The sequence below is a fragment of the Solanum verrucosum genome, unplaced genomic scaffold, assembly GCF_900185275.1.
Source record: "Solanum verrucosum unplaced genomic scaffold, falcon-dt-bn FXZP01000115.1, whole genome shotgun sequence".
Taxonomy (NCBI): Eukaryota; Viridiplantae; Streptophyta; class Magnoliopsida; order Solanales; family Solanaceae; genus Solanum; species Solanum verrucosum.
The window spans coordinates 963,247-979,777 of NW_026020680.1; the positions used below are offsets into that span (position 1 = coordinate 963,247).

The 16,531-nt window shown below is 34.4% G+C and overlaps 1 protein-coding gene across 1 annotated transcript; it reads right to left on the bottom strand.

Annotated features, from left to right (window-relative positions):
- Positions 1-10,312: 10,312 nt before the first annotated feature.
- Positions 10,313-16,091, bottom strand: LOC125812176 (uncharacterized). Its single transcript, XM_049491673.1, has 4 exons — positions 16,006-16,091; positions 14,613-14,796; positions 13,425-14,246; positions 10,313-12,678 (listed from the first exon to the last, which is right to left on the bottom strand). The coding sequence occupies exons 2-4, from the start codon at positions 14,613-14,615 to the stop codon at positions 10,909-10,911; spliced, it is 2,595 nt and encodes an 864-aa protein (XP_049347630.1). The 5' UTR covers positions 14,616-14,796; positions 16,006-16,091; the 3' UTR covers positions 10,313-10,908.
- Positions 16,092-16,531: the final 440 nt, after the last annotated feature.

The window sequence follows — 16,531 nt, forward strand, 5'->3', positions numbered from 1 at the left end:
TCTTCAATATAAAGTATACCTTGAATTGGTAAGACTTATGCGTCATTTTCTTGTATAAATGATTATATTGTTGATTGTTGAATCCTTGGATCGGTAGGCTAATGGCACCCTTCCATTAATGATAAGTAATGAACCTTGGATTCGGTAGGCCTATGGCACCTTTCCATAAAGGTTAATGATGAGACTTGAATCGGTAGGCCCATGGCACCCTTTCAAGAGGAGTTAATGAGCTTTCCTAAATGTACCTTGAATTGGTAGGCTTATGGCACCCTTTCATGTGTTAAATAATATACCTTGAATCGGTAGGCTTATGGCACCCTTTCATGTGTGATGATGTCAAAGTAATGAACTATTCTATGGGAATGTAGGCTAAGCACCGAGCGGATTTGGTTAGATGGAAACTCCCCCGACAGTTAGGCATGAGTTTCAATGATCGTCTACCTTATCCCATAAACTATGTGCCCGCATAGGAAGCTAGTGGATCCATTAAGCTATATACCGGTCTTCCTTAGGCAAGTAGACCACCTCTTTTCGGTGTGGGGACTCATGACACCGGATTCCATGACAAGCTCTCATGGTCTATGTCGGTTAAACGCTTACTTCCCATCATGTGAGATTTTATTATGGTTTCTTGATAAGCTCTACAAAGTGTAGGTAGTAGTATGGGATGCTACCTATACATTGCACGAGTAGGCTTGGAGAGGGTCATAGTGAGTTTCTCTAAATCCTAATGTATGTGACACAAATGTGCCCTAAATGAGGTTATTAAAGAATGTTGGCTCTCGAATGTTTAATATGAGATGCATGATATACTTGGGTTATATTATGAGTTATTTTCCCTTGTCATGTCTTAATTAATGATATACCTCTTATGTATGAATATTGTGCAAAGGTGAAAGAAGGAATGATAAGTTACTTTAAGTGACCTAAATGTGGTGCCTTAGTATGGATGGTGGTATGGGACGTCATCCATACATTGCACGAGGTATAGCATAAGGGTTTCTTGAGGTGAAGGTCCAAGGTAAAGGTTTTCATGTTGATATTGTTTAAAGGTGATATTATGACTTACTTGATGTTATGCTTGTCTTGTATGTCTTTTATACTATTGTTCATGATATTTCAAAAAGGTGGCATAATGCATGGTTTCTAACTAAAATGTCCCTTTTTAAAGCATGTTTTGCATGATCATCATACTTAGTACTTAATTGTGCTAATTCCATATTTCTCTATTTTCTATAAGTGTAGGTTCCGGCAAGTGATCACTCCTAGCTAGTTTGAAGTGTTGGATTGCTTTCCTCCAAGACTTGGTATGTCCTCATGGATTCGAGGATAAGACTTTTAAGTCCTTTTGTTCATGTAATAGACTTAATAGACTTCTTTTGATTGTAAAGGGCCGTGTCCCTACTTATGTTTTGCGACTGTGTCTAAGATGGCCATGTGAGACTTAGACTTCCGCTGTGTGTTTTTAAAGTTGTTTTAAGAAGTTTAAATGTGTGGATGTAAATAAGTTTTTTTTTATTCCGCACTATTTTCATTATTGAATGCAATGAATGACTATGTGGCTCGTATAAGGCCCCTTCGGGGTCGAATACGCCATGTTACGACTAGGGGGTACTCTCGGGTCGTGACAAAATAGGAGAAAGGTATGGTGAAGAAGACGATGAGATCAAGTGGGTATTACGAAAAAGACCATGAAAATGGGGGAATATGGCGGAGAAGATAACTATATAGGGTGGGAATGGGAGAAAAGAAAATGAAAAAAGGAGAAATCTGAAGAAGATGGCTGTGTTGTGGTGAGAATTTTTGATGAAGAAGATGATCAGAGTGGGTGGGGAAGAGGGGTGGAGGGGAAATCTTTAAAATAATTTGTTTTTAATTGGTCATAACCCTTTCTATTTGACCTTTATTTTTTTTCTTTAATTTATTTTTGTTTGTTTAATGACATGGCTTTAAAATGAGATGGCATCACATAATTGGTCATTTAATTCATGTGGATATGTTTGGTCGACACGCGCGTAAGGTCAACAGAAAATTGTGAAAAAAGTGTCAAAATAGCACAACGGGATATGACATGAAGTGTCTAAAATGAAAAAAGTCTAGTTAAGGTGTCTAAGTAAAAATAGTTGTCAACTTTAGGGGGCCATCGATGGGTTAAGCCTACAAATAAATATGACTTTTTCAAGTGTACCCTGTGAAATTGACAAGAATACATTATCCACCTTAAAGAAGACATGTTAATCAATATTTCTACATTATGAAATATAATTTCTTGATATGTATGTGGATAGAATGAGGAGACTATAGTTTTTTAAAAAATAAGACACAAACTTTAAGATAGAAACATTTACAAACATTATCAACGTTACTTATGTTTAGCTATAAACTATATGTCATTGAAATATATATTAAAAAAAAAGTGTCACACTGAGTATAAGATATATGAGAACTACATAAGAAAAATGTTATACCAATTCAATAGATTGTGTATAGCTACAAACAATTACCCTTTCCTAAATTTAGTCACTTATTACTTACATGTTTTAGCATCATCTATATCATTTAAAAAATTGTACTAACTAACATGGGACACACGTGTCCAGAAACTACTATGAAGAAATAGGTGTTAAAAAGATTAAAGAAATTCAACATATCTATTATATATACATACAAAATAAGTTTAACCTTATATATACAATATAATTTCCTAACTGAAGAATTTCATGTTCCTAACAGCTTGTTTGGATGGTTGTTACTTGTTACATATTGTTCTATAAATTGTAATGTATTATTTTGATGAATACAAGTTTGAATAGATTGTATCGTTCTCATTCATTGATAATGACACACACCAACAATTTAAAAATAAATTAATAAAATTATAAGATATGATAACGATAAAATTATGGAAAAATTACCTAAATACACATTATTTTATTATAATCTCTAAAATTCTCTACCATTTAAAAAAAATAAAAAATTCCATCTCTGATACATCACTCTCCTCTCATTGATACATCCTATCCCCTCTCGGATACATCCCTCCCCTCTCTGATATATCCCCCATTCGGATACATCCCTCACCTATGTATTTGGATGTCTGCTGATGTATTCAGATGTCTTATCTCCTATCTATGACATCCCTCCCCTCTCGAATACATCCCTCACTTATGTATCTGGATATCTGCTAATGTATCTGAAAGTCCAATAATGTATTCGAAATCAATAATTTTTAAGTAATTATTGTAATTTAGAGTAGAAAAATAATGTAATTACGTCTTAACATTATGAAATTGTAAATTATACTAAAATCATTACAAAAAGGATAGGATGAAAGATAAAGAAGTTATAAAATGATAAGCAAAATTAAAATAAGAAAAGAAAATAATGTAACCATACGACCACACCAATTTGATCACAACATAAAATGGCTCTTCTCATTATTTTATTATTATACATTAGAATGAATTTAATAATAGGATATAATAAAAGTTTAAGCAAGATTAAAAAAATATTATATTTAAAATAATAATACAATACAACTAGAATATATAACAACCATCCAAACAAACCGTAAAGTGTGTAACTATGTCACGACCCAAAAGAGAACATGATGACACTCGTCTACTCCCACCAAGACAAGTCAGCCTCAACCTAACGAAATGAAAGAAATCCAGAAAATAAAGCAAGAATAACATAAGAGTGGATTCATTCTAAAACGTAACTCTAAAACCTGGTTTTTACGTGTACAAGCCACTAATATATAAAATACGGAATTGAAATATAGTTACAAGTCTCAATGTCTTTGTTTCTCAAATAGAACAAAGCATAAAATAAGGAGCAAGAGGGACCGCCGGAATAGTCCTCTGAAAGCCTCAAATATAGGAAAAGAAGAAGATCGCACGGGCCAAGGCTCGAAACCTACACAAGTGTCGAAGCAAGGAATGAATACCAACCAACACGATACTCAACAAACAACCTAATAAAGAAGGCAAAACTAGCTAGAAAATGAGTACTCTTTTCATCCCAACCGAACCTCCTCAAACTACAACCTGAATAGAAATCCATCTAACTTAACAGTTTCACAATATACAGTTAACAAGGCTTAGCTGTCACGACTCGAGCCTACACCCTGAACGTAGCCGACACTCGAGAACCATTGCTGATCTCCAAGCAAACCCTTGGCCTAGATGACTACATAGCAGAAGACTAACTCAAGAAGATTTAAGCTTTATAACAGAATTTAAATTCAAGTCTCAAAACTTCTCAAAACTCAAACTATCTCAAAATAGTATACTCAAAGTTGTCTGAAAATATTGACGGAAACTCAACACTAACTATCTATGAAGCCTCTAAGTTCAACCTAGATGTCGGGACAAGACCCACGACACCTCAAAACTACTAAATTGAAAGACAAGAGTGGAGTCCTCCGGAATGCAAGGAAGGCTCACCAAAGCTAGAAAAAAGTGCAAAGTGATCTTAACGAAGCATCTATTGATGATCCTGAACACCTATATCTGTATCATAGAAAGATGTAGATCAAATGCTATCAGTACATTGAATGTACGAGTATGTAATAAAGTTGAATGAATAAATAACTGAACTGATAAGGTTGGAAGAATACTCACCTCAACTCAAATCAATAATAAGAGATGAAAACATTTAAATCTTCATAAATGAAAGACGTTAACTCAAGAATGTTTATAGAAATACAAAAACATACTCTTTACTCTTATTTGGGAGATTCTCTAACCGACAACCATCACTATGAGGTACGTGATATATAGCGTCTCGCTCACGCTGTCAGAACTGTCCTATACCTCGCCAGGATATAGAACACCTCAACTAAGTGGATCCACTAAAGCTCTACTCGAAAGCAATAATGAGTCATCTAAAAAGTATGATCCTTTACCCATGTTGGCTACATGATTTATAAGGAATGTAAGTTGTCTGAAATCATCCCCATAGAGGTGCTCAATACTACTCTCAATAAACATATACTTATTCTCAAATGTATAAAACATTCTCTTTCTCAATTCGAGGTAATTACTGAAGTATCCTCTTAAAAGAGGTAATTGCTCTAAAATATCTTTAAACTCATTAAGTCATTTAAAAATCAAAGTTGTTCTTTCTCAATGTAAAAAGTGATACCTTTAGGAATACTTGGTTCATTTATACTCTTACTCAATTCATATTTGAAAACTCTTTCTCAAAACTCATCTTTTGCTCTCCTCATAAATCAATGTAAAGACAAAATATTTGTTTTATTTATTTCAACAGTAGAGTTCATGTTGGAATATAGTCATGAACAAATAGCATCAAGGATCTCAATACAATGATAAATAACTTAATACTCAGTAATTAAGAACTCATAACTCAACAATATAACTCGTCTCAAGAATACTCAAAATCATGGATAAAACCCTACATTACTCTTTTACTGAATTTAGACATATGTAGGGTGTGAGGACAAACTAGTCCAACAATATGATAGCCTTACATACCCGATTATGAAGCTATTAGACCGAAAACTTTGGCAGAGACCTGATTTTTCTTGAGCCCGAGTAAGAACACTACCTTTCTTAGATGAAATCTTTGATTTTGGAATCTTGATAAAAGAAATTATTTTATGGAGTTTCTAGTGTAGAAGAATTTGGGAAAACCTTGGGTGGAAGGTTTCTCCTTGTATCTTTGATTTTTGACTTGAAGGTTTTAGGGTTCTTGATGGAGAAGAGGAACACTATGTGTGTTTTGAGGGAATTTCTAGATATTTAAATGTTTAGATTGATGATTGAGAGGAAGACTAGTTAGTTGAATGATATACTCAGTTAAAATACTCAAAAACGACTTAGAATAGGGTTAAAAAGCTTAGCAAAGAACCAAAATACCCTAGAGCGCATTCAAAAAGTTGTTGGAAAAAATTGCAGTAAGCCTTCATGGAATCGTCTACCAATCGTGGAAATTTCCACCGTCCGTAGGTCCAGTCATAGAACACCAACTACCTGACGAGGCTTAACTAAAATGGGCAAAACTTTTTACTCCAAACTTGAAATGAGGTAAACTTGGTGGAGTTGGAAAGAGGACTCATAGACCTTTAATTTGATAGGCCATGAGCTACCTAATTCAGTATATGCTGAGAGATATGGTCATTTCAAGTTGACCCAAGTAGAATCTTATATCAAAACTTTATCGGTAAGGAAGCTTTCAACTCAACTTTATGCTAGGGGATTATAGTGACCTTTATTCATATCCAAATCCATTCTCACACTAAAGAATTGACCTTAAAATCTAAGAACAATTTAAGAATCACCTAACACAACCTTTTTCCCAAATGAAGAATGATTCAAATCTTAGCTTAGAAAATTTCAGGGTGTTACATTAGCAATAACAGTCTGATAGTCATAGTTCAACAACCAACACCTATCAAGTATGACAATCACAAGTGTCAAGTAGATCAATCACAATTATCAAGTAGATTAATCACAAGTATCAAGTTCATCAAATCACAATAGTCAACTCTTGTCGGAACCATTTCTCTTCAATATAATATCACTAGCCGAAATCATTTCCCTTCAGCTTTATAGGATATTACTTGTCAGAACCATTTTCCTTCGGCACAATATCACTAGCCAAAATCATTTTCCTTCAACTTTGTATCACATCACTAGTCGAGACCATTTCTCTTTGAATTATTTATCACACGTCTCATCATGGTGTACAACAATCAATGCAAATAAGCAATTTCACACCATAAGGAATAGACATCAACTCAAGCAATTCAAATCCACAACAATGTCATCAAACCAATTCATCAACCAACATAATATGGTCCACAACAAGGTAATTCACAAAGCATTATAATCAACACGTTGCTTTTTTCATTAATCCCATTTTATTCATTAATATCAATCAAGTGGAGTATGAACCCATCACCTCATTCTTAATACTCATCCAACACATACAATGAAGGGAAATGCATGATTCTACTAATTTTACAAGATTTAAGAGATCATTTTCCTCAATTAAATCAAAAGTCAACCCAAGACTTGAGCCTTCCCTTTCTGAACAACATCCAAAGCTACACAATCTAATTCAATCAAGCAATCACAATAAGGTTCTAGAAATAACAATACCCATATCATACACTTAGAAAAATGGGTCAATCAACTCAAACATCAAATTTTGAAAATGAGGTTTGAATTCAAGAATCTTTACTTGAAGATGTTACCCAAGGCATTTGGAACTCATTGGTGAAAACCATTTCGAAAAAGGAGTTAAAATCAGTTAACAATCTTCATTTTAATTTAGAACTCAAGTTCTTGGAAAACCTTGTCATATGCCAATCAAAATCTCAAGTTTTGATGTTAAAATCCATAAATAATCAAAGGAAATTGAGTTTTAGGGCTACAAAAGTTTACCCAAATGATTTAGCACAAGAAATCTCATCAAAATCACCTACAAGGGTTTTATAAAGCTCAAAATAGGGATAAATGGGTAAACCCCCAAAATCTGTAGGTCTAAAATCCTCTCTGATGTCGGAAAAGCGACATCCTGAATAAAAATTCGTCCTTCGCTGAAGTGAAGGTCGCGATCGCGACATCTCAAAAGTCATGGGACCTGACCCTTCGCAAATGCGAAAATGGCTTCACATAAGCGATGCTCGCTAAAGCGAGCCATCCTTTTCGCTAGAGGGAAGCACACAAAAACCAGAAATATCAGCCAACTTTCACATCATCAAATGGACCATCAAGATTCGTTTGGAATCCCGTACACACAAATCAAATAAATAAAATGACTAAACTCGAAGTTCTAGACTCAATGGAATGTCGAAATATGAATCTGAAGTCTCCTTGACCCAATATCCGTAAAAGTAACACAAAACGAAGATAACACCTAAAAAGGCTAAATCAAGCTCGGAACCTCTGAAAATTCAACCAAGACCTCTTAGCCCTAAAATCATTGAAATTTCGATCCGAGCATCCGAATCCTGAATGTTGACCAAAGTCCAACCAAAAGTTAAAATCTCAACAATTTCCAACTTAGAACCTCAAATCCTCAAAAAGACTCCAAATCTAAAATCGGCAACTCTCTTAGACCAATATCCGCATTTCGAGATTGATGGAATCGACAAAATTTCATTCCGACACTCGAAACTCTAAAAGACACTGAAAACCACTTTTAAGCAACTTTAGCCTTTCAAACTCAAAACTTAGAAAATACACAATTTTCACTTAAAGTTCGAAACCAACTTTCAAAACTCAATCATAAATTATTCGGGATCGATATCGAGAGGGGTAAAATGATTATTTTTACAAAAATTCCAAAAATGACCGACCGGGTCATTGCTTAACTAAAAAGTTAGATTTGGAATCTTCCATGCACGTAGTTTTTTTTATTTTTATTCCGTGTTTATATTAGATATACACTAATTTAGTATTAGGAAAGTTATCAATATATTTTATTCGCTCATCTAGTTAATTAAATATAATAGGACAGTTATTAATATATTTTATTCGCTCATCTAGTTAATTAAAAATAATAGAAGTATACGCTATACATACACTTGGTTATATATAGTGTATATATATATTGTATATACATATGTATATTATACACACATATATTTAAAGTCTACACTATTTACAATATATATATATATATATATACACACACACTTTCGTAAACTAGATGTGATTGTGTTGTAATTTTCTTTATAGTATTCTTGCCCTCCTTCCCGAATTGATAATCACTCTAAACCAAAAAACTATTTAAAAATAATTATCACTTTTAGAAACTTAAAGTCAAAGTTGACAATTACTTTTCACTATACTCTAATATTTAAAAAGTAGTAATTCTTTTGATATTGCTCAATTCTCAAAAGATATTCGATAAATAAAAGTAATTTAATAAACTATACCTCTATTTGTTATTTTTTCAAAGGACATGAAAATAGCTTATTAAAATAAAACAAAAGAAAGTGCATTCAAATTTCAAGTGATAAGGAGTGCAAGTAAAAGGCATTGTAATACAAAAAAGCATAAAGAATACTTCAACTCTATGAAAAATGTTTCATAATACCTACCTTCAGTTTTTGGTCTAAAAATATTTCTAACCTACTTTTTTTTGCTCAAGAATATTTCTCGAAACTAACGGCTGATTTTATGCAATTTAAAATAGGTATGTGTCATATTATGATTATTTGCATATATTACTTAATTTGAAAATAAGTTAAAAGGGTCACAAACATATTAAAACTATATGTATTTTTTTTAGTTTCATACCTAAATTATAGAGAGTATGAGTTTCATATCAAAACCATTACTCATTAGTTTGATACGAGGGTGTGTCGGTAGGGTGCGCATCGATCAATTCGGTCAGAGTTGTCTATTTATGAATAAGCTAAATCGACCCCAATCAATAATATTTTTCTTATTGATTTTTGGTTAATTGATTTTTGATCCTTTATTGTTCGATTTGTGATTTAACCGATAAGAAAAATGGTCATGTAATGATATATACATTATATTTATAAAATAGAAATGGTAGCAAAAATAGATTTTTATATTAATCACTTTTATTTAAGATCGAAATTTCTTCTAAAGACTCAAGTAATAAATTACGGAAACAACACGAATTGTCTCTGTCACAATCAAATTAAAAAGTAAGAAGTGAGAATGTAATACCAATTTGTGTCAAGAAGAGAGAATATGTCACAGTAGAGAGGCTAGTTTGTGTTGTCTATGTCCGAAAATAATAAGAAAATTTAGAAAATAGGGTAGGTAAATGTTAGTCACTATTATAGAATTAGAGAAATACTAATTTTAATATAACATTATTAGGTTATATGCTTAATAATTAATCAAAATCATTAAAGCGCCAATAAAAAAAATTACAAAAACATTAACACAAGAATGCAATACCTATAAATTAATAGTGTTTTTTTCGTTTTGATTTTATCGGTTAAACTAGCTTTTGCACACCCATGTGTGTCACTATAGGGGTTTTCAATTTTCTATCTTCAATTAGTCAATAATTTTGGAAAACATATTCACCAAAAAAGAAAAAAATCCTTAAAAAATGAGGATAATGACTTCCTTACCGTGATAGTAGGAAAAATTAGTTCCACAAATGGCATTCCACATTGATTATGTTCTTCCCCATCCTCCAACACACCTCATCTTCCCCTCCACCCTCTTATCCCCCATCCCCACCACCCCACACCCTTGACTCTCATAATATTTGTCTAGATTATATACAAATACACTTAAAATAATATTTTTTTGCTTACATACCAAACACAAGAAACTCCAGAATCCAAAAGAAAACTCAAAATTCCAAAGCATCTCATTATGTAACTTGTTGGAGATGGATAGTAGTAAGGCACTAGCTATACTACAAGCCAAGCCCCTTGTACACACTACAGTTTGCAAAGAGGTGCTTTACTGTTCTTTTCAACTAGTCTTAAGTAAAGTTTATTACTAAAAAGTTGGGAATAACAGAACTGGAAATATGGAAGGGGAGGCGGGAGGGGGAGGCGGGAGGGGGAGTTCTAATGACCTATGGACTGAATATAAGATATCTACAGTATCTCAACTTAAGAGACAACACTAACCACATGATCACTAGTTCGAAAACAACGGTTTGGCTGAGAATAATCTTTGCTCCTTCCTGCTACTGCAATCAAATGAATGAAAAACCTCTTCTTTTGAATCTGAACAACAATATTTCTCTCCCTTGTGCTATTATTCAGTATCCACAATTCCTCGGCTGCATGTACATTTTTTACTGGTGACTTTTTTTTTTATCTATTACTGGTGAAATCCTGCATTTCAGGGACTGCTAGCAGACATTAGCGAGAGCACAGATATGAGTAACAAGACATTGAAGCAGTTGTTAAATCATCTTGCCTATTTATGGACCTGCTGCGACTGTCACCCCACTCTCCCCAGGTGGATGCTGATTTTTTCCAAACATGTTGTTATCACCCCCCATAGACACATCACCTTTATCTTCTTCCATTTGAGTAACCGCTGTGCTATTGCTAAAGTCAGTAACCCTCATACCACCAGGAGTTTGTCGCGAACTCCTGGATGTTAACTTCCTTTTTGAACCCCCTTCTCTACTCTTTGGCCGTGTATTCACAGTCAAGAAACCATTTGCCACAGCTTCAATTACTCTTGTGGTTGGAGGCCTACTTCTAGTGCTATGCCTACGTGAGTTCAAGCTAGGTTGCTGCGGCTCCATACTAGCACTATCTGTCACTGTCTTCAACTCACCAGAAACATCATCAGTACTCTTCATGGTACCACTTTGGTCTTCTGTCAATGCTGGCACCAGAATTTCATATTCTGAATCAGGGGGGACTTGAGGTTCATTGAGGTCAATCATTGTCCTAGTTTTAGGTTCTGCATCAGGAAGCTTCAAGACATGACCATCAGGAGAAGCACATTCGGCACTTTGAGAAGGACTGCTCTTTGATGAGTTGCTTGATGACACCTTATCCTCAGACAAAGCTATCGGAATGCTGTTCGGCGATAGGTCATTGCTGCTAGAGGTGTGGCGCATCTCTTGTTCCGTTACTGGAACCATATCACTTCCATGGCTACAAGCCGTTAGTCTCCTACGCCGCTTGGCAATGGGAGCTGCAAAGTCCGCATTGTTTTCTTTCAATCTCTTAAGCGAGTGAGATTTTACCCCTTTTCTTGGCTGCTTGTCTTCACAAATGTTTTTTGTTTTCTTCAAATCATTCACTGGTACAGTAGAAGAAGCAGGATCAGATATAGGAATGTCCTCATTTGAAGCTTCTTGAAACTTCTGGCTTGAAACACTGATTTTGTAACCTTTCCCATCAGAATGCATTTCTCCATTGGAGATAATCCTCGACAAATTATTATGATTCGCCTCTGCTTCATTAACCACAGAAGTACCAACAGAGTCTGATTCATCAGTACACTCCTCTTCATTCTCTTCAGCTTTGTTTCCAGTAGACAATTTGTTTGAGATATCCACTGGAAGACTTGTCAACTCTCTCAATTTAAAGGGTTTACCATCAGAGAGGCTTGTATCTACAACTGTAAACTTCATAACATCTGTATATCGATTAGGAGTTCTAGGTTGAAGATAACAAGGGCGTTGTCTTGTTGGAAGATCATCTTGTTCTAACTTTGTTTCATCTGTTTCACCTTCAGCCTTAAACTCTAGAAGAGTAGGATCTGCAGCAACTTTACCCAAGACATCTCTAAAAGAATCGAAATAGTGGTTCCCTTTGACTAATCTCCTAGAGAATTTTTTAATACCAGGCATCAGAAAAACCAAATCATTCTTGGGATTAGCAGCATAATTCAAGTGTTTAGGCTTCTCTGAGAGCCAACCTGTTGCTAATAGACGGGGCCAAACAGCTTCCCAGAATAGATCAGAGGATCGAGCTTTACTAAGTCGGTAATCTCCAGTTAGAAACTTAATCACTTCTTCAGTTGTAAGAGAGGAGCACGCTTTGCCAACTGGAACTTCTGAGCGTACAGCGTGATTGGACCTTGAAGGTTCCAAGGTCATGCAGGTAAGATCATATTTACCTTTGCCAATGCCAACTGCTTCAATGAGCTTGTTTACCCCAATCATAGCCTTTAAAGAGAAGACATACTCTTCCAACAATATCTTTCCTTCCCCAAATGCCTTAGAGACCTGTCAAGCAATCAGATTAATTACAGTATTATAAGATATAACAATGACAAGCAGAAAGGGTGCACTGCATGAATACCAAATTAGAAATGAAAATTAACCTACTAAAGTGTGTTACAAACACTGAAAAGCCCAAAAACTTGCCACTGATGTTACTCTTAAACTCATCACAAACTATACAACCTCTTAACTAAAGCCTATCCACATAATCAGACAGAGAGATAATTTGCAATTTGCAGACCTTTATGGTATGAGGTTTCAAGTTTAAGCTCAAACAAAATCCATCCTTGTTATACTTTACACTATGAGCAGTTCATATACATGTTCAGTCGATCAAGAAATCTCTAGTTTATTACTCAGAAGAGCAACACTTACTCTTTTCCCTGCATCTACAATAAATTTTTAGAATAATGCACATTTAGTCCAGATAACTAGAACTCTCTACATACAAAGCTATCAGCTTGCTGATGATAGGATCATCACAGCTTTTCATAGGACCAGGGAATTTCAAAAATTATAAAACCTAAAGTACCAATGTTGGATAATAAATAAATAACTAACACATACCTTGGAATGCAAATATTCTAGAAAATATTAAGCATCTAAATCAACTAGACTGATGAACAACCCAGAAAATGTTAAAAAGCCAGTGATAAATCAAAATGACACCTATCAGGCAGAATTACTTAGCAGGGGGTACACAAACATGAGAAAACACTGGGTATGGTGTATATAGCTTGTCTGAATACCTCTGTTAAAGCCTTTTGGTTTTCTTCTGAAATGCAGGGAAGTAGACGAGACATCAGCTCCTGTTGCCTTGATCCAGTGAACATCTTTTGTCCACACACACTCCTTCTGCTTCTCACTTTTCGACATTCTGACCATCTACGGTACTCAGGGGATCCATAAAAATCCCCATAATAAAATGACAAGATGTCACCAGTCCTTTTAGTTTCAACAAACCTCTTAACATGAACAAAATTCTTCTCAAAGATGTACAGACCAAGAACTAAACTTGCCTTTTCAGTATCAGTCCAAAGACCTAGGACACTGCCAGGGACTAAACAATATCGCAGGCCTCTTATTTCCTGTAGTTTGTTTTCAGAAGATAGATTTGATGATTCCCCTAGTGTCACCTTACTCTGCAAGATCATTTCTGATGGCTCTATTTTTACTGTGATATTGTCCGTTTCTGAATGCATGTTGGTTAATCTGGTACTTTCAGGTTCTGAGGGTGCACTATCATTGGCTGCATTTATTGAATCAACCAGATCTTCCAACTTCTCATTTTTCATGCTTCCAACTTCCTGATTGACCCACACTAGTGGTATGGGTAATCCCACCATGAAATCCCAGGAAATATCAGCTCTGGTCTCCTGATCAGCTATCATTTTAGTAAATGAAGTGCAGTCGCCCTGCAGAGGTGGAATTTCAACCTGATACTGGTTCCCAATTCGAGGAGGTATCTCTGGCTCTCCAACCACACCACTCATATCAGCAGACTCAAAAGAAAGCGACTGATCTGCAGACACATCATCCGTGTGATGTCCATTCACTTCAAATGAATCCATCTGCAAAAGAAAGTGACCCTCTGTCATGAGATACAACTATAAAAGCAAAAGATAACTCTTGTGAACAGATTAAGTCCAAAGGTTTCTGATGGGATGGAATCAATTATCTACTCACAATATAATGCTAAGATAACCAACGGAACAATAGAATGCTCGAATTAGTTCTTCTAAGCGTGAAAAGCAAATATGCTGAAGCGGTTAACTTAGTAGGACCCCAAAAAAAAGAAGACAGATTCTGAATCTGTCTTGTTGCTTGTACAAAATGTACCCTTTGAGTAAAGCACTCAGATAGTTCAATTTAATATTTCTTGTAACAGTTAGAGTGGCGTGTAAAACAAAAGGGACTTTCAAAAAAAAACTACTCACCATAGATTGCAATGGAACACCAACACTTCACTAAGTATTATATACTGAGAAGAGTCCTTCAAGAATTCCTTACACAAATATGCAAAGAGGTACCTAATTCATAAAATCAATGAGTTTGACTGTCATCTTTCTTCTTCATAGTTTTCTGTTCACATTCTGCTGCCCTTATCCGTCAATGTATTGCCTAAACATCCAGATAGATTGAAGTATAAGTATAGACCTACCTAAATTGATATAATGTTGATGAATAATCAAGTAACATTCCATTTAAAGAAGGCAGAGGCAAGTCTAATAACCAAATGCAAGATAACTTAAAGAATGCTGTTTAAAAGGAAAAAACCAGAATCATCGAAATCATCGAAACCAGAACCAATGGATCCAGTCATAAATCATCGAAATCATCGAAACTAGAACCGATGGATTCAGTCATAAATCATCAAAACCAAAACCAAGGGATTCATTCATGAATCATCGAAACCAGAACCAATGAATTCAATCATAAATCATCAAAATCATCGAAACCAAAACCAAGGGATTCCTTCATAGCTCATCGAAACCAGAACCAATGAATTCAGTCATAAATAATCGAAATCATCGAAACCAAAACCAAGGGATTCATTCATAACTCATAGAAAACTTGTGCATTTGAATTAATATCCAAAAAATAAAAACACGAACACCGCACGGCAGAACTCAATTTTTCATAGAATTACACCAACAGTAAAAGAATTCTTTCAAAAGAAAAACACATACATAATCAGAAGAAATGAAAGATGTACAGAGTGATATGACTTGTAACATCAAACCCCAGATCCCATTTTTGAACAAAAATCAACTCTAATATTAGTAAAAGACACAAACACTAACCGTTTGCCATTAATCCTCAACACAACAAACCCCAAATTTCAAAACAGAAGAAAACAAACAAGCATTCTTATCAAAACCGTAACTGAGAGAAAGAAACTAAAACAAAAAGACAATGTAGAAAAAGCAAGAATCTTTATCAAGTCACACAACAAGAACTTACAAAAAAATTCCCAATGGTGATCCTTAATAAAATCAAAACACCATAAACATAACAAAAGTCGAAAACTTGGACAAACCCCACATCCCAAATCTTGTTTAACAAGCAAAACAAGACATCTAAACACCCAGAAAACCATACCCATCCATAACACATAAACAAGTGAGCAAAATAAACCAAAACACCAAAAAAGGAACGTGTAAGATAAAATGGGTCTACCAGTTATAGATGTAAAACAAATAAAACGTGAACATAAAAAACAAGAAAACTATTTAAAAGAAGAAAAAAAAACATACAAACATATTCAAGAACATGATGTGTTAACATGTATATAACATATAAAGAACCTTCAAAGGTGAAGTTTTTTACCTATAGAGTATGCTTCATGGAGTTGGGGGTGGGTTGAATTCGAAGAAAGAGAGGGGCAAAATAGAGGAAAAATGTGAGACTATTTTTTTTCTCTTTTTGCTGCATAGAGAGAAAAATAAAGGGGGGTGGGGTTTAGACAAGGGGGCCTTTGATGGCTTAAAAATAATATACTTCTACTACTGAGGGAGTTTGGTCCATTTAAAGAAAAAAAAATAGATGATAAAACCAACGCGCTGTTTAAAAATGTTGTACGTACTCGAGACTTTTATATGACACCTAATAAATTTATACATAATTTAGTTGAAATATATATCATTAAAGAAATGATTTTTAAATTATTATTTTTTTGGTTTGGAAGAAATTATTTTATAGTATTAGTTTTAATTAATAGGAGGAAAAGGAATGTTTGAATTTCCCCTTTTTTACTTATATAAATACCTTAATTTTTATCATTTATTGTATTTTGAATTTATTTATATCCTTATTAGCAAATTATTTACTAATATTTACTCTTAATTTTGTCGAA

Bases quoted from the DNA above. Each gene is read 5' to 3' on its own strand.
- LOC125812176 (XM_049491673.1), bottom strand. The intron at 12,679-13,424 runs GTATTCAGACAA...ATTGCTTGACAG, and splicing joins ACCAAAAGGCTTTAACAGAG to GTCTCTAAGGCATTTGGGGA.